The 19,295-nt window shown below is 30.8% G+C and overlaps 1 protein-coding gene and 1 pseudogene across 1 annotated transcript in view; both read left to right on the plus strand.

Moving 5' to 3' along the window:
* Positions 1–14,461, plus strand: part of LOC111039668 (protein kinase C) — a 46,732-nt gene extending 32,271 nt beyond the window's left edge. The window contains exons 5-16 of the mRNA XM_022323261.1: positions 2,530–2,603; positions 3,095–3,236; positions 3,323–3,441; positions 5,576–5,738; positions 5,821–5,966; positions 6,534–6,659; positions 7,549–7,703; positions 9,305–9,443; positions 9,520–9,708; positions 9,831–9,977; positions 10,090–10,303; positions 10,885–14,461. Coding sequence (XP_022178953.1) covers positions 2,530–2,603; positions 3,095–3,236; positions 3,323–3,441; positions 5,576–5,738; positions 5,821–5,966; positions 6,534–6,659; positions 7,549–7,703; positions 9,305–9,443; positions 9,520–9,708; positions 9,831–9,977; positions 10,090–10,275 — 1,586 coding nt within the window. The 3' untranslated portion in view covers positions 10,276–10,303; positions 10,885–14,461. The remainder of the gene's footprint in view (positions 1–2,529; positions 2,604–3,094; positions 3,237–3,322; positions 3,442–5,575; positions 5,739–5,820; positions 5,967–6,533; positions 6,660–7,548; positions 7,704–9,304; positions 9,444–9,519; positions 9,709–9,830; positions 9,978–10,089; positions 10,304–10,884) is intronic.
* Positions 14,462–18,305: 3,844 nt separating this feature from the next.
* LOC111039666 lies at positions 18,306–18,931 on the plus strand (annotated as a pseudogene).
* The last annotated feature ends 364 nt before the right edge of the window (positions 18,932–19,295 follow it).

The raw sequence follows: 19,295 nt of genomic DNA on the forward strand, positions 1-19,295 counted from the left end.
ATGACATGTACATTTTTAACCATGCAATTAAATAAATACTTATAAGCTCTATAGTTGTTCATTTTTAAAATTTTTTTTTTTATTTTAAATCTATTTATTCAAACGAAACATATTTTTGTTACCTATTGTATACAAATTAAAAAAATAACAGTAATCAATCTACTGACTTAGATTTTGAGTAAATAATTGTATAAGTTGAACTTTATAATTTTCAAAAAACTTTCAACTTTATGTGTTGACCATCATCTATATATTGAATTATATATTTATGCATAATAGATTTCAACAATTTTTACTTACGTGTTTGTCGGAAACGTCCCGAGCTTGACAAACTAAAAAAAAAAATACCATTATAGTAATAAGCCAAATTGGCAACCTAGTTTCAAATTTCGACCCGAACCATTTTTCGATTACCCTAATTTATCGCTGTTTTCAGATCATTATTGTGATCACGTCAGAATATATGCTGGGCTCAGCCAGATTATTCTCTATACACTGTTTTAAGGTTATTTTTGTTATTATATATTATGTATTAAATTTGTTTTCCGAGCTTTAGTAAACAGTCGTGTCAGTCATTGTTAAAACTTAAAAATGTTTTTCGTTATGTTATAAAATTGTGAACCTTAGTAATTTGTCAAGTAAATTATATCGATGAAAGTTTTCTTATTACGTTGAAACGTATCGTGTGCGTTTTCTATTCTACGTAACGAGCCAACAAATATGCATATATATTTTACACGATAGAGCCGAAACTCGAGGCAAAACGGTGTTAAAAATGTCGTCTAAACGTCCAATCGTACGATATATATTTTTGAATAATAATACAACACTCGTCGGCTGCCGACGATGAGAACGAATCGAGATTAACATTCGCTGTAGGATTTTTAATTAAAAAAAAAAAAAAATAGTCTATTCCAGGCGGTGTTCACGACGAAAATGATTATAAACATAAATTATCTTATCCTCACGGATATCATCAACTCACATGTAAATATTTTTAAGCTTTCATCGAATTCGGAATCCACATAATCAGGGTTCGGGATTTATAGAGCACTAAAATACATTAAAATATGTGCTTTCTTGTGCTCTTGAAAATGTAAAAATATGCACAACATTTGTTTATTATTACTTTATTTTATTTTATTTTTATAACATAATACTGACTGTATGAATGTGACATTTTGTCGTAGGTAAACAATTTAGTATTTCAAAATTGAGAAGCATCTATAATATAATATATTCTTGGAAAGCGTTTCTTTTTTTAAATTGGATTAAACTGCGAACCAGCGACGATCACTCCGAAACAATGATAAATTCAATCCGAATAACATAAATTCATATCTTAATTATTAACCTTCACATATTTTGATAGATATGACGTATCCGTCTGTGGCTATAAATTACCTTATATCCGACCGAATATAATACAACGTTATTCGCAGGTCTTTCGGTACGTTATATTTTCCCCGCAAACCGTATGAAATGGAAATGTCGATAAAAATTACAAGATTAATCTCATGCGCATACAGGACGATATATCTTATGAATTATAATACGATCGTATATATTATAATATGTTTGTCGGTGACGGAATGACTAAACGAGTGAGTTTTAGGTAAACCGTAGTGCGTATAGTCGGCCTGCATGCCCCCCAAAACTGGTCGTTCTCTGTCGTGGACTTGAGTACGTTATATTATTTAGTTGTGATGTTAGGCCCTCGGGGGTACAGTGCAATGGCAGCCATCGCAAGACAAATTGCAACAATAAACATTGTGCCTGCGGCGGGGCTGAAGAGAGTTGTGTGACAGTAAATGTCGCGGCGCAAGTGCTTATTATTCTTGTAAAAACAAATAATACAATAATATAATGTAATGATAATACGTACGTTTGAAAAAAAAATATCTACCTACACCGCATGTTTCGGTTGCTATTATTATTATTATTATTATTATTATTGTCGTTGTTGGGATTCGCCTGAACGTCTGGTTGAAAACAATAATTGGGTATCCGTGTATTTTGTTAATAATGTCGTTAATTATTTTCGGTCAACGTAATTTACTTATCACGTGGGGGTATATCTATGCACTGAATTGTAAACCGTGGCGTGGGATTATTACCACCTATCACTGCTATTTTATGTAATGACATGGAGATTAAATTGTTGATTCACCAAACATCTTTAAAAATATATATGCAAATGAAGCACGACAATGGTAAAATATTCCGCAACACAATAAAATCTTCGAAATATGCAAAAATTCAATCCTCCATATTCCATACCTACTCATCGGAAATGTATATATTATCACTGTGCAACATTCGGCTGAATCCGGTATACATGGGTATGCAAATCCCGCAAGTCCCGAACACCCCCCCCCCTGCACATAACGCAATAGAATATAATATGTATCTTGCGTGTCGACGAAAAGTTGGCCGGGGTTTTTTCCCGAGTAAAGTGTTAGATATTTCGGTTTCCCCGACTTGCCCGAATGCCGAACAATTAATGATCATGAATGAAATCGTTTACAGTTTGCACGTGTGTGGTCCACAAGCGATGTCACATGGAAGTGGTGACGATCTGTCCGGGATTCGGGAAGAAAGAGGTTGGTGATTCAATTTCGCCGTATTACGTACCAGACTAGTATTTCGAATAAAGTATTCGGAATACTTTTCAAGTATTTTGAATAATTTTAGACTGCTGGTTCGAAAAGTATTTAAATCAATGCTGTATTCCGAATCCTTTGGGCAGTATTTCGAATACTTTATTCAGACTACTTTTAATGTATTAAAATTCAATTTTTGTTTTAATATTTATTGTTCTAATATGCTATAAATCGTAAATTATCACAGTTAAATACAATATATTTTAACATCGTCTAAAATTTCATATTTTTTCAAAAACAGTATAAACTTATCATTTTTTATGTACATCTAAAACAAAAAAATATTTTAAAACTATTTGGAATACTATTTTTGTGAAATGTTGGAATACATTTTTCACAAGTATTCAAGTATTCATGCTAATACTTATTGAAACCATGTCTGTTAATATTTTCTAACCCATAATGTACGAGTGCGTTTTCCTGTGTTTTAGTTAAGTCAAGGAACCCAATCTCAACGGTTCAGTGTCAATGTTCCTCATAGATTCAAACCACATACTTATAAAATATTTACATTTTGTGATCATTGTGGTTCACTACTTTACGGAATCTATAGACAAGGCCTGCAATGCGAAGGTGTTTATAATTTTATGTTTTCAAAACGGGATTTATGCATGAAAAAAAAATGTATTAATGTTTTCGAATATTATGTTTGTGTCCAGTTTGTACTCTAAACGTGCACAGGAGATGTGTGAAAAACGTCGCGAATAACTGTGGTATCAATCCTCGCGAAATGGCAGACACATTACGAAGCTGTGGTTTGAATGTCAGCAAAAATGTTGTAAGATTTAAACCATTAAATATTAATTTTAAAATTACTCACCGTTTATTTACAGACGACAAAGCTGGGCTAGTTAACATTTTTAAATTATATAGAGTGTATGGACTATAGTTTAAGTTGATTAAAAAAATCGTTGGTACTTTTTTGTATTGAAAAACGGTTAAGGAAAGGTAACCGCTCTGAAAGTGTCGAGTTTATATCGTTGTCGAGTACGATTACAGAAATGTGTTGAATTTGAATTAAATGATAAATCTTTTCTTACGAAAAATGATTCTGAGCGAAAACGGTTTGTTAGCCTATATTATACTAAGTACTAAGTAGGTGTACGTAATTTTTTTTATTTTACATTTATGCTGCTACTATTTTTATTTATTTTACTACATTAGTACCTTAAGTTGAATGCATTTTTTATGAAAATATTTAATTTATTTTATTATTAATATAATATAATTATAAAACGGTACCTATTTAATATTTATATTCATATTCATATCTTTTTTTAATAACTTTTGATTCAATATCGACTTACCGTAGAACTGTGTGAATTGGTTCGTGATATAAATAAGCAATAAAGCAATAGCAATAGCATACATAACTAGTCTAAATATTTTAAAAATGTCACTATGTATATTAAATGTCATTATTTACATAAAAGTTACTATACCTAATGAAAAATATTATGAATTTCGTTCAAATATCTACTTTCAACCAAATCTGGACTTCAAAGTTGGTTCCAACCATGGCTTAAATATACAAGGTTATTGCAATAGTACCCCCACTATATCATTTTATCACGTTAAGGAATTAAAATGGCAGCGTAAGGGGACGACGTATACAGGCTATATTATGATATTATATCCTATGATATGGACCGTACCCTTACGCTGCCATTTTATTTTTATTTGATAACAATTTGGCTATGTGCAATAACCTTGTATATTTAAGCCATGGTTCCAACTATGAACTACTTTTGAGAAACCTCAATGTAAACCTTCGACAATACATATCAAATCTTGCAAAAAAATTTAAAAATTTTATATCTAATATTATTTTTATTTTTATATATATTTAACTACAAAATAATAAGCAATTAATACTCGTGATATTGACGCATGTTGACAAGGTTTAATTTAAAATGCTTGTACAAAAATATCGTGTCTGTTATGTATTTTTAATTTGTTTAAACAGCTATAGGTATAATAATAAAATATAAGGTACCCTGTATTAAATTGAATATATTTTTATCGATATAAGGAAAAAAAACTTTGGGAATTGCAATTGTCTATAAATAGTTCAATAGTGGTCAAAATATTTTGAAAATGAATCCACGTAGGTATAGAAAATGCTTATTTAGACATTTATTGAACATTTCAAGTAGCTGCGATTAAGAGATTTCTTTTTTCCCTGATTTTATTTTTCTTAAATTACAACTAGATTCACTTTAGTACAAGAAAAAATACTGAAGTTAAAATCAAATCATTTTTTCTACTTCAGATCATGTAGGTATACAAAAAAAATAAAACACATTGTATAATCAATACATTCATCACTCAGCCCAGGATCTAAGACACGAGAACTATGTAGTTTTTGGACAAAGTTCGGTTATAATAGTTATTCGTGTATAATAATTATTTTCATAAAATAGTTATATTTATATCTTGTGCATATTACACACATTGCTCATCAGTTCGTTATATTTTATACGAATCGTTAATAGAAATATTTTCATCATGATCAACAGATGTGAAAAACATTTAAAAATGACAAAATATTTTTTATTAAAACATAGGAAAAAATATTTGGTATAACAAGCACTGTTTTAAAATCAACATGTTATGAGTCGTCAGCTACTCGTTAAGCTTACACCAAAGTAAAATATCCACTTTTATTAAGACTGTTACTTAGCACATGTTTAAATATTAACCAATTACCTACTTCATATATAAAGAAAAAGAAACAGTTACTATAGGAATGGATTTAAAGTTTAACTTTTGTGAACTCGTCAACGCCCGGCTTGTCGGACGAGAATTTTTAGATCTTACAATTCTACGGACAATGAATTGCAGCTAATCAGATTACAAACCAAAAAATAATAATAATAAGTATAACTTTGAATGCATGTAAAATTTTCCAGGACTGGCCCGGTGGAAATGGTAGTTTTAGCATCAGCAGTGTTTCAGGAAGCGGAAGTGGTTTGCACCGTGATCTCAGTCAACAATCTTCCACTACCTTATTGAGCATAATGTCTGATAAGCATTCCTCGCAGGACAAACGAAGTAGCGACAAAATGTCCAAAAGTAAAAATTATAGATATATTTATTTTAAAACATAATATTCACCATTATACCTAAAACACGTTATTCCAAACGTTATTTTCAGTGAACCAAAGCATGAGCTGTTTTAACTTAGGTAATCGAAAAATGAGTGTAACAGATTTTACTTTCATAAAAGTGCTGGGCAAAGGAAGTTTTGGCAAAGTGATGTTGGCCGAAAAACGAGGAACCGACGAAGTCTACGCGGTCAAAGTACGACAAATATTTTATTATATCATGAGGCTTACCTAAATCAGGGATGGCAAACCTTTGAAACACTGCGTGCCCAAAATTACCTCTTTTTTTTAGAGCGTGCCATGAAAAAAAATATCAAAAATATTTTATTTTATTAAACTATCAAAACTGTAGCCAGGGGGTAGGCAGTAAATAATATTTTTATATTTTCATATTTTATTATATCATATAACATATATTTACTCTAAACCCCCTCCCCCTAAATATTTTTCCGGCTACGGCCTTGTATACTATAATTTGATTGTATAATTAATGTACCTATTACTATAAAAAGGTTAGTTTAGGTACATAATAATTGTAATGATATATTGCTTTGTTAACTATTTATTTTGATGTGATTATTGTATATGTATACTATTACCTATAATATTATACATTATATAATATATAACAATAAAAATGTTCGCGTGCCACGGATTTGCCATCCCTGACCTATACCTATACCTTTAACACGATGACAACGTGAACAAACGATTAGAAATATAATTTATACCTATAACGTGATGATTTTTGCTCGTTGTCCAGGTGTTGAAAAAAGACGTGATTGTGCAGGACGACGACGTTGATTGTACCATGACTGAGAAACGTATTTTAGCTCTGGCGGCTAAACATCCGTTTTTAACGGCTCTACATTCTTCTTTCCAGACCAAGGTACGCCGTGTGCAGGGTGATTTTTTAAGCATGCTCGCCCCATTTTTATGCTTAAATTATGCATACATTCAAATTCTAATTTTTGGAATTTTTAAGAGTAGTTTAATACATACGATATTTTCGAGTACTTGGATTTTTCACGACATTTAAGGATTATCCTGTGGCGATACCAACTTCTGTTTTTCAAATGACAACCTATATGTTTTAAAGCAAAATGTGATTCAGATAATTTTTCTAAAAATGTTGACGTAGTGTAATCGAAATTTGAACGAAAACTTCCTTAGTTATTCTTCTTTACATACTAAAGACTAAGGATAGTAAAATATTAAATACTAAATACTTTGTGAATGGATACGTGCTCGATAATTATAATTCGGTTAGGTAGTAATTATTGACGAATATCTAATATATATTGCATACTGAATTATAATTATCGAGCTCATATCCATTTCACAAAGCGTTTTAGTATAATAGTCTATCTATTATCCTTATTCCTTAGTATGTAAAGAAGAATAACTAAGGAAGTTTTCGTTACACTACGCCAAAATGTTCAGAAAAATTATCAGTACTTATCACATTTTGCTTTAAGACATAATATAGGTTGTCATTCGAAAAATAAAAGTTGGTTATCGCCACATGATAATCCTTAAATGTCGTGAAAAATCTGAGTACCTACACGAAAATAACGTATTTAACTACACTTAAAAATCCCAAAAATCAGAATTTGAATACATGCATAATTAATTTATGCCATAAAAATGGGGCGAGCACGCTTAAAAATTCGCCCTGTATATACTCGATTTGATTTCGAATTCTCCGAGAACCAATTTTCGAGTTATTTTTTTTCCTGTGTTTTTGAATACACTGACAATGTTCCGTGTCCGTTTAGGATCGGTTGTTTTTCGTCATGGAGTATGTGAACGGTGGCGATCTGATGTTCCAAATACAAAGGGCCAGGAAGTTCGACGAGCTACGCGCCAGATTTTACGCAGCAGAAGTGACGCTTGCTCTGCAGTTTCTACATCGGCACGGTGTAGTTTATAGGTAAACAAGTACACCTGTTTCGGAAACATGTTGATTCGTACTTGAAAGGGGTCTGTGTTTTAAGGAGTAATGTTTAGGCAATTCATATGACATGTGCATTTGGGCTATGTCCATGACGCGTCAGTAGTAAATTAACATTAGTGTGTGTTTCCAAGAATTGATGTTAATACAAATAAGTATATACAATTTAGTACTAGGCTGGTTATGTGTGTCAAAGGGATCGAAGCACACTTATTTCTTATACGTTTTAGACCAATAAGCGGCGGTAAATTACACATAATTTGAAATGTCCGATTTTAACTTTTAATATATTATGATGAATTCTTTGACAAAAAATATCCAGACTCTTTAGAAATCTCTTTTCGAATTAAAATCAGATGTTCCCAAAATAAATACAAACGTAATGCAGCTATTTCATGAAATTTTCGAAAAAATATCTTAATTTTAAGGTCCTTTAAAGTTGAAAATTGAACATCAACTTCCTGAAAGCTTAGATATTTTTCAAAAGAATTCAAACATATATTAAAGATTGAAATCGCACATCCCAAATCATGTGTCACTTTCCACCGCTCTTTGGTCTTAAACGTTTGAAAAATATGTGTGCTTCGATTCCCTCAACAAATATAAAATATATCTTAAATCGAGGTCCACAGTCAATAGTTAGTCCAACGAGACGGTCATAATATAGGAACTTGCTCATTAATTAGTTGCATACATAGACCTTAAACTTACAGACAAGAACTGTGTCTAACAACAGCATTACGAGCGGTGTGCGAACATTTTGCAGTGATTTAAGCTGTCTTGGGTTGAGTCATTCAATGACGCCGAAAAGCGTTCTTCGTGTTACCCTGGTCAGTGTGCGATCACCTCTTGTCTAATAGTGTAAGGTCCATGGGTATATGTGAACACAGTCCATGTATTCTTCTAGGAACTGTATCGTGTTTGGAATTACTTGACGTACAATAATAATGACTTGATGTTCAGCCCGGTACTAAATGTTATATACTTTTTATATTTACATCAATACTTGCCAGGAAGCAGACGAAATATAGATTCTGTGCCTTATTTTTATTTCTCGAGTTGAAGCTACCATATGCAGTTATATGAATGGGTTTCGGGTACCCAAGTTAATAATTGGCTCAATGTGCATACTATTATTCATACCGAAACACACAATAAACTGTTACAGTTAGTAAGTAAATGTCACATTGTAGTGCGATAGCCGGCAACTGAAGCTTGGAAAGTCCGTTGAAAAGTGTACCTAATAATATTAAGTCGTCCAAAAACTGTGTTAAGTGTTGTTTGCGCCATACTTTAACTTGATAGTATACCTATAATGCTGTTTAAGTATTACTGTCTTACCATCTTTTTGAGCCGATTTGTACCTACTTCAAAAACACATTTTTGTGTACAGATTAATCTGGCTACATTGATATCTATCTAAGTGTTTTTATTTCATTAAAAGGTTTATTCTATTTACCCTTAACCACCATTTACTTTCTGCATATTACGACACAATAAAATCCGTTTGGTTCTAATTATTTTCACTACAATGAACATACCTACTTACTTCATTTCTAATAGTTGTATTTTATTTGCAGAGATTTGAAGTTAGACAACATATTATTGGATAACGAAGGCCACTGCAAGCTTGCTGATTTTGGAATGTGCAAAGAAGGCATAAGTGATGGAGTGACTACTACCACATTTTGTGGAACCCCGGATTACATAGCTCCAGAAGTATGATAATGTCCAAAATTTATTTTTACAAGCTGTTATCGTAGTTTTATTTTAATTAATTTTAAAATTAAATCAGATTCTTCAAGAATTAAATTATGGTGCAAGTGTCGACTGGTGGGCCTTGGGTGTTCTTATGTATGAAATGATGGCTGGTCAACCGCCATTTGAAGCTGACAACGAAGATGATCTTTTTGAATCTATTTTGCACGATGATGTTCTTTATCCGGTTTGGCTCAGTAAAGAAGCAGTTTCCATTTTAAAAGGGGTAATTATTACAGCTTTATCATAGGTCGAAGGCCAATTAAAGTTTATCACAATCACAAACCAGATTGAAAAGTACTTTATACTTCATAATAATGCTAATAACGTTTTTATCATCAATTCTAGTTCATGACAAAAAACCGTAACAAGCGTCTTGGCTGTGTGGTTGCTGATGGCTTAGAATCAGCTATTAGAATCCATTCATTTTTTCGAGATTTGGATTGGGAAGCCTTAGAAAATCGTCGTGTCAAACCGCCTTTCAAACCAAAAATTGTAATTTTTGTATTTATATGTATAATATATTGTATTATATTGTATAGTAAAACTCCTGGAAATCGCTTATAGTGAAACTATTGTAGATTAATTTATTTATTTTCCTTATTAGAAAAATAAAAAAGACGCGATGAACTTTGACGCCGAGTTCACTAAGGAAGAACCAGTCTTGACACCTGTGCCTGTGGATGTAACTTTATCTATTAACCAAGAAGAATTTCAAGGGTTCTCATTTGTCAATTTTGACTTCAATCCAAGCAAATTCATCTCTTCTCAATCTTCAGATTCTTCTAAATAATAATAATCCTATCAAATATTTAATTTTGGTGAGTACTGAGTATAATATGTTTAGTATTTTTTAATTTTTTTAAAGTAAACTTTACCACCAACATTTTACATTTATTAGTTTCAAGCAGTGTATTACAAAGTATAGGTTCATTGTAAGTTTATTAATTCAATTTTGTATTTTTAATTTTAAAAAAATGTTTTATTAGGCTTGTTTGCAATCAAAAGAAAATTTTCAAATGAATTATAATGATTTTTATAATTTCCAAAAACCAAATCATTGTCTGTTTAATATTTATCATGAAACACTAATATGTCTTTTTAGTATAAATATTAAAATATACAATATCAATTAAATACATCATGATCATGATTGGACATCACATCGTCACTTAAAAGTTTGTTTTCGTATTACCTACGCAATACACACTAGAAGCGTAGCTGACCAAAAAATGTACCTATATGAGTTGTGTATTTTTCGAGTGGCCTGCAAGTAGAAATTTGGCATCGACGTTTCGATGAATGTATTGTTCATCAAACTGTCGTCATCATCACCATTCACCACTCACTGGACCGTGTTAGAAATATAAAATTTTAATCGTCGAATTTTTTGTACTTTCAGCTGAAAACCGATTCGAAGAGAATTTTAACGAACAATCTGCAATAAACAAAAATGATTGTTATGTGATACGCACAAGTCTACATATTGGTATTATTACTCACGAGTTGCCTCTAATATAGTATATATATGTATAACTTCTTATAAGATTATCACTCTAATATTTGTCTAGTCTAGGATCAATTAAGCGAATCGATCGATCCAGCAATATTGATTAGTTTAGCTAAAACTAAAGTACCTAATTTATTATTAAAGTAAAATATTATACCCGTGCTCGGAATGATCTAGAATTCTATCGTAAATTAAACAGTATTATTTTGCATTTTATTATATAACCAAACTAGTCACTACCTATATTATTATCGATCGTATAATCACCCTCGAATATCACTCAATTATTTAATATGTATATATGTTAATTGAACGTTAATTTACTGCGAATTACGATACTTATTATTTTTTACTACGCTACCAATGTATTTTTGTTTACCATTTTACAAACGTCTTTACAAAGTGACCATCGACAATTCGTCAATCTCTATACGACATACAATTCCGTGTGATGTGACCGAAACTGAATTCGCATAATAACACATATTATGTAACGTGAAATTCTAATACTTACCTACGAATTTGTTATGATCTAATTATTATAATATATTATTATACATAGTAACCGACGTCGGAACTTTCAAATTAATTTATAATTATTTTGTTGCCTAAAACGCGTATAATACAGTCCAATAAAAAAAAACATCTCGAAACTTTGGACGTATTCATAAAATATATATACATATTCCCTTGAATAAAATATACATATACATATTATAAAATATATTATATTGTATTATTTATGTGTATATCAAATAATATTATTATTTTTTATAAATAATAAATACGTCCCGAGGATCTCAAATGCTTTGGCAGCGGTTTGTCCAGCAATGGACTTAAACTAATGTTATATAAATTATAATAAAATTAGTCTCGGGTTACCTGTATCGAACAACAATCATTTTTAGATTTAAATACAAACTCGATTAAGTCATAATATAATAATATAACATATTATATATAGATTATAGGTAAATTATTATTATAAATTTTATTGTAAACTAGTTTCGTTAAAAAAGAAAAAGAAAAAAAAACTATGACAAATTTATTTTTAAAAACGATTTGATTGTTTTTGTTTCTCAGATTAGACATAAAAGTGTGTTCATTCAAGTGGCCTTTAAATGTTTAATTTTTAGTAAAGTACGCAATATATAACGAAGACACGGACCATTTAGTAAATAAATATATCGAACAAACGTTGTGTTTTATGTGTTTAACTATAGGATATCAAAAATAATTTAAAGGACAATTTATTGAATGGCCATACTCGTAGCCCCTACATAAACGATTACCTATGTTATAATATTATGTATAATAATATAATGTAGAATAATGCGCCACAAACGTTTCTTCTGTTTTATTCGTTTTTTTTTTTAAACGCGACCTGCAGCAGAACAGGGTCGTATTGTGGAACGGTGTGCACAGTATACACGGAATCTGTTTTTCTGTCTAACCGCACAAATTAATATTATGCATTATTGTTGTGTTTAAATTATTCGGTTTCCGTGCGGCGGTTTTTTCTGTGTGTCGCTTCCGTTTCCATTACCGTCGACGGTCCGTAATATTTCGCTTTCCGTTCACGCGTCTGGGTGTCTATAGTTTTCGCCCGTCATGACGTGTCATGACACACCATTCCGTCGAATATGGTGGCCGGAAGACGTAATATTTTGCCACGTGCCGACGTCGTCCAATAATATAGTATATTATACAAGGTGTGTCTGGAAGACGTATATATGAAATTGCGTGTCCGGACGAGTGTAATTTCGACGAAAAATCCCCCAGATACACCATGTGTAGGGTGCCCAATTACAATAATTTACGATCATAAAAATAATACATAAACGCTTCCCATGATTTTTCAGCCAAACGACGCAATAACGACGATTCAAGTCTCTCCGCGGTGTTCGCGTATCACGATAATGGGCGCGGGTGGAAATGACTAATAGGTGAACTCAACAATAACGATTTATTATCGTGTTATTTTACAATATTTTACCGTGTGCGTCTCTCGGCTTCGGCACGACTGCCGTTTGTTGTTTCGGGCGTGTGTTTATCTTTACGTTCATATTTTAATAACTCTTAAAAAGTGAGTTTTCTTACACCCGCACCCGCACTTGGTCATCGAGACCTTTTTGTAGGCTTTTCAAAACCCGACAACGCACTGGTCGTCATTCCTACATCATTATCGCAATCATTATGACGTTGCGTTGTCGACTCGAATAGGAAAACGGTCGTACCCGTATGGATCAACTGGTGTCCCGCGAATTTATAATTTAATATTATCATTACATTTCGATTGATTTACGACAAACTTGTAATATATTATTTTAATTTCCAGTGAAATTCGCTTGATTCGCGTGCGTATTAAAATAACTGCAATCCGTAAGCCATATTATATTACGCTTTTCTATGTTCCACCTGTTGTTTCACAATATTATATTATTATCACTTACTCGACTGCTGGTAAGCTTGTTATCATGATATAATACTGCGTGGGAAGCGTTATTTAGACGACGCAATCAATTCGAGATTTCACTACTCCGTAGTTTGAGGTTGAATTTCAAAACTGACAATCGTATTCTGCTGTGTCTGCATATCCTTGCATATGCCTCCATATTGTGCCGGTCATACACTCGAATCACGAGACTTGACGCACTAACAATGCACATAGTACGGACTCGCCTTTTATTTTTTTTCTCTCTGATCGTCCGCGCTCCGGAAACCAAATAAAAACGCAACCGCACGAAACGACAAACCATTCGTAATATTATTATACATGTAAACCGTGGGTACTTAATACCTGGTCGCACGCGTTAAATTCGAACGGCAAACGAACGCCCCAAATGATGACTCAAGACGACGCGATGGTGTCGTTATTGTTTTACACCCCGTGCGAATAATAAATAATAATAATAATAATAATAATTTCGAGAAACTAAGAATAATAATTCGTCTCGTCGACACCTGTAAACATAAACACACTCGCATTGTCGAACGATTTTACGGAAACTTTACGCCACAACAATACGACGTGTGAACAAACGATCTATATTATAATGTAATACGTATATTATTATATTATTGCAAACGGCACTAATATAAAATATTATGTAACTTGACGACGACGTGCAGCCCTTCCACCGACACTGTTCTACATTATCAATTGAAACATAATAATATTAAAATAATATACGAGTAGGTACTTTGATTTTGATACATAGATCTGCTTAGTTTTCGTTTACAACAGTAGATTAACGATATTATGCATACGGGTTCGAACGGATCATATTTATATCTGTAGATTGCATATTTTTTGAAAATATGTCTTTTCAACGTTTCCTATTTATAATATAATATTATACTATATACGATTATGCTCATAAAAGCAATTTAATAATTATGTACGATTTATATAGACATTTTTTTTTTTTACAGCTAACGATATAAATACCTAGGCTTATCAACATAACGATAAACGTGTTACCTATAGGTTTTTTCATATTTTGGTCCAAGACCGTAGTTAATAGCTTAATTTTTTAATGATTTTGTTCATTTGAATTCTATGAAATCCGAACGACTATACGATTACGAGGACGACGTACCTATTTTGGAATAATAAAAAACATTAAAAAGAATAAAAAAAAACACAAACAAATAAAATATAATATATATTATAATAAAACATATTATTATAAAAGCTATTAGTGATAATAACTTAGGTTTAATTATAAAAAAAATTCTAATATATATACCATTAGTGATTAATTATCTATATATTTATATATACATATTATAGAAAGGCGTAAAAATGTGTCGACACGACATATTATTATATTATTTACTTTTAATGTTCAATACTGCGTCATTTATGGTATATAATATAATATTATATTATATACTCGTATTATATTATTATTATGCACAATTTGCGTTGTCCGAATGGGATATATTATTATTGTCATTATTATTATTGTCATTATTATTATTATTATTATAATTATTATTATTATCATTATCATTATTATCATTATAGTGATATAGGAAAACATACAACAAAGCATTACATTTTATTAATACGCAATTATCATTAGTTACAATGATTACCACTTATATAAAGAACATTTATGCACTTAAATTTATTAATTAATTATAATACTACGTTCATTATATTGTGGGCTTGTCAATTTTATTTATTTGTTTCAATCTTCTTCTGGGTGCTGAAAACTTCCCAATATTACTTGTTGTTATTATTATTATTATTTACGTTAACAATGTTAACTGTTCGTGGCTATGAAAAGTTCACTGATTATTTTCCAAAAGCCTTTTTATTTTATTATACGTAGATGTAGGTAGTGTAATATTATGTAATATTACCGTATCGTTTTTTTAATCATTTTAATATTATTATTATAGTTTTTGTGTGAAAATCACGTGTTCTATTAAACTATATTTATGTTTAAATAATTAATTTTATATTATACATTGATTGGAATCAAATATATACCTAGTTATTATTGTTATTCTGTTTAACAAACTTTAAAAAATCTCATCCCGAAAGTTTATTATTATTACTCTAAATTAATGATTATATTTATAATATGTATATCTAAAATATATAATAAGCAAAACGACCTAGTCATCACATATTTGTTATCACCAAGGTACTTTTAGTAATTATTATTATTATTATTATTATTATTATTTTTATTAAAGATCATACCTCTATCTATGTTGTGTACTCAGTGTAGTTTTTTTTTAGTTCATGTTTTTTCTATTCAGTATTATTAATTAAGTTTATGTAATTTTATTATACTCTTATATTATGTTTTAATTATTTTACGTTTATATGATTTAAAGCCGTTTGTTTTTAAAATGTTTTTCGTTTCATAACTACTATGTTATTATAATGTATTATTTGTTGATGTTGTTGAATTTGTTTTGAGTCATTACAGTTACGTTATAATTTTGTGCCAAAATGTGTGTTTAAATTAATATTGTATTTGATTGGTATTTAATTTAATGATTTTTCATTTGTGTCTATTCCTTTAATACCTCGCGCTTTTTAAAATACTAATAATGAGTTATACAATTTACATTTTATGTTATTTATTAATAAAAACAAATTATATTACTTTGATATGTTTTTAAAAAAAAGAAAAATCATGCTATAGCTTACAGGAAATTGTAATTTTAATAATTATTTTTAACATTTTTTGTTGTTTTTTTTTTTTAATAAAATATCAAATGAGCCTTACAATTTCGTCATTATTTGAATTATATATTCTTGTTTTTTCTAAACGAAATTACATCGTTTAGTGTGTTAATTTTCAAATTAATAGCAGCTTATATCATCTGATAAAATTCCCATTCCTTATCACAAACAACGTTAACATTATTCTATGCCTAGTTTATATGTATCAGCAATTTTTGTGAACTTGAGAAGTGTAAGGGAACCCTCCCTTAAGTTTTGGGTTTGGAATTCGGATGGTTAGTTCTAATTATTTTTAAATTGATAGTAATTTATAGTTAATATATTGATATAATTATGCCACGCCGGCTGCATAAATAAAATTATTTATTTATCGGTTTACTATATATTATTAAATGGACTACGTCGCATAAACAAATAATTAAATTGAACGGTTCGCTGAAATGTAATGGACCACTAAATATTGTTTAGGGGACCGCGGTTAGCTTTCTCCATTGACCTATATTGAATGTCTTATGGAACTCGGCATTAATCATGTTTCGGCGACGATCATCAAACAAATATACAATCCATATGTGCTCGCCGTAAGATTCATCACATGTTTAGTGATTGTTTATGAAACCCAGAAATGGTATAGTGGAGTACAGTTTGGCAATGTCCCCAGCACGGTGTACATAAAATATCGATGACAAATTATCAGGTACATCGTGATCACCAGCATTCTGCAAGACACATTACAATTTCTAGAATAGTCTCCACTGATCGCATGTACAGTAAAACTTCCATGTCCGGTCATCGGAAGGACCGGAAACAATGACCGCTATTTATAGGTGGCCATTTTACAGACGTAACCGATAACAGAAGTGCAATACGTATACTTCCAGATGGCCGCTATATTGAGTGCATAAAAAAACCCAAAATAGGTACACACACAAATGCACAATAATATGCACATACTAAAAAACGTATTTATGACAAGGTTTATTTACTGTTATATGTATGTATGTATACGTTTATGCGCGCGCGCGCGTGTGTGTGTGTGTGTACGTGTGTGTGTGTGTGTATATTGTATGTACAATTTGAATTTAAATGTTGTGTCTGTTATATAGTCGTGTAAATATACAGGATGATTTTTTAAGCATGCTCGCCCCATTTATATGCTTAAATTGTGCATAGGTATATTCGAATTCTGATTTTTGAAATTTGTACGTGTAGTAAAATACGATATTTTCGTGTGCTTGGATTTTTCACCACATTTAAGGATTATCCTGTGGCGATACCAACTTTTGTTTTTCAAATGACAACCCGTGTGTGTTTTAAAGCTAAACGTGATTCTGTTAATTGTTCTGAAAATGTTGACGTGGTGTAATCGAAATTTGAACTAAAACTTCCTTATAGTTGTTCTTCTTTACATACTAAGGAATAATAAGGATAATATAGATAGACTATCGCACTAAAATGCTTTGTAAGATGGATATGAGCTCGATAATTACGATTCGGTATGCAATGTAAGATATTCGTCAACAATATTACTACCCAACCGAATTATGATTGTAAAAAAAATTCAAAGATCAACATCGCAGATACGTTATACGATGTGTCCGTCCCGCTGCCTTCTCTGGCCACACCAGAGAAAACGCAGATGCTGATGTGTTAATCTTTGTACATGCACACACTATCACCGCCACCTATAATAGTACCCGTGGTTTGGATGTGGCCGACCGGCACCACGTCACTAATTAGAATTACAAGAATACCGGCTGATCGAAACAATGTCGAGAATTATATTATAACAACGTAGTCGTATTTCGGGTGTGATGATGCGCGACACGTCCGACGCTGACACAGACTTCTTTCTTTTATCTTTCGTCACTTCGACGGTCAAACACGATGAGCGAGTGAAAACACCACCGTTTCACCGAGGACGTCCTGGTGACGATGTCCAATACCGCACTCGAAATGGTAATGCACATTTTTATAATAGTCACCGTAACTATACACCTTGGTCGGTATTCTCTTATTATTATTATTATTATTATTATTATCGTCTCTATGCGTCATGTGTATGAACACTAGGGTGGTTCTTAGTTATAGAAGAAGAAACACAAAACATAATAAAAAAATAGGAGAAGTAGCAATAAAAAAATGTATCAACCATTTGTGGTACTTAAATGCTGGAAGTGCAGTATTTTCTTTATTTGATGATCACATTGATTATAATACTCAATCAAAAATGGCAAAACGGATATTGGAAACAAATGAAGAAGAAATCAATGCTGACGAACAAGAAAAAGACTCCAAAAAAAAATTGTTTTACAATTCGATGACGTTCAACATTTTGTGTGTAAAGACCTTCAATTTGAATTAATATCAAATAAATCGATACAGTTTTTTCAAAGATTTCGTGTTTCTTCGGACTTTTTACATAAGATCCAAATTTATGGAAAATAACCACCGAATATAAAGAAGCAAAAGATATTATAATTTATAGCTACATTAAAAGTTGTCAATGATAGTGCAGAAAGAGGTGTGAAATTGATGGAGGAGTTCAACAACAAATTTACGAAACAAGAGAAACAGAAACAATACGTGTTACAGGTATTTTTTAAGTATTTTTTGCTCGTGGAATAATTAGGAACTTATTAAAATGTATTATTTTAGATCGTTCAAGATTATAGGAAGTAATACCCGGGATTCAGTCGTGAAGTTTTAAAACAAACTTATAATTAAAATACAATTTTATAATAATTTTTATATAATTTGCCTAACTTACATAAATGTAGTTATTACAAATTACATTTTTTTCAAGAGATTAAATTTTGTTCGATTTTTAAATAAATTTTATTGTATTTTTAATATTTTATCAAATACCCTAGAATAAATGTAAAAAATCTATTTTGCAAAATAAATAAAATATTTCGTACTTTACTATTTTTCTTAGAAAATAAAAGACTTACGACAAATTTTATAAATATATTTTTATGAGGAATATTAAAATATTTAATTAACCTTCTATACATTTTTTCGCTAAGTACTAAAACTTTTGAGTTAAATCAAAAAACTATAAAACTAAAACCTATGGCGAATTTTCAAC

This window comes from Myzus persicae, unplaced genomic scaffold (genome assembly GCF_001856785.1).
Source record: "Myzus persicae strain clone G006 unplaced genomic scaffold, MPER_G0061.0, whole genome shotgun sequence".
Taxonomy (NCBI): domain Eukaryota; kingdom Metazoa; phylum Arthropoda; class Insecta; order Hemiptera; family Aphididae; genus Myzus; species Myzus persicae.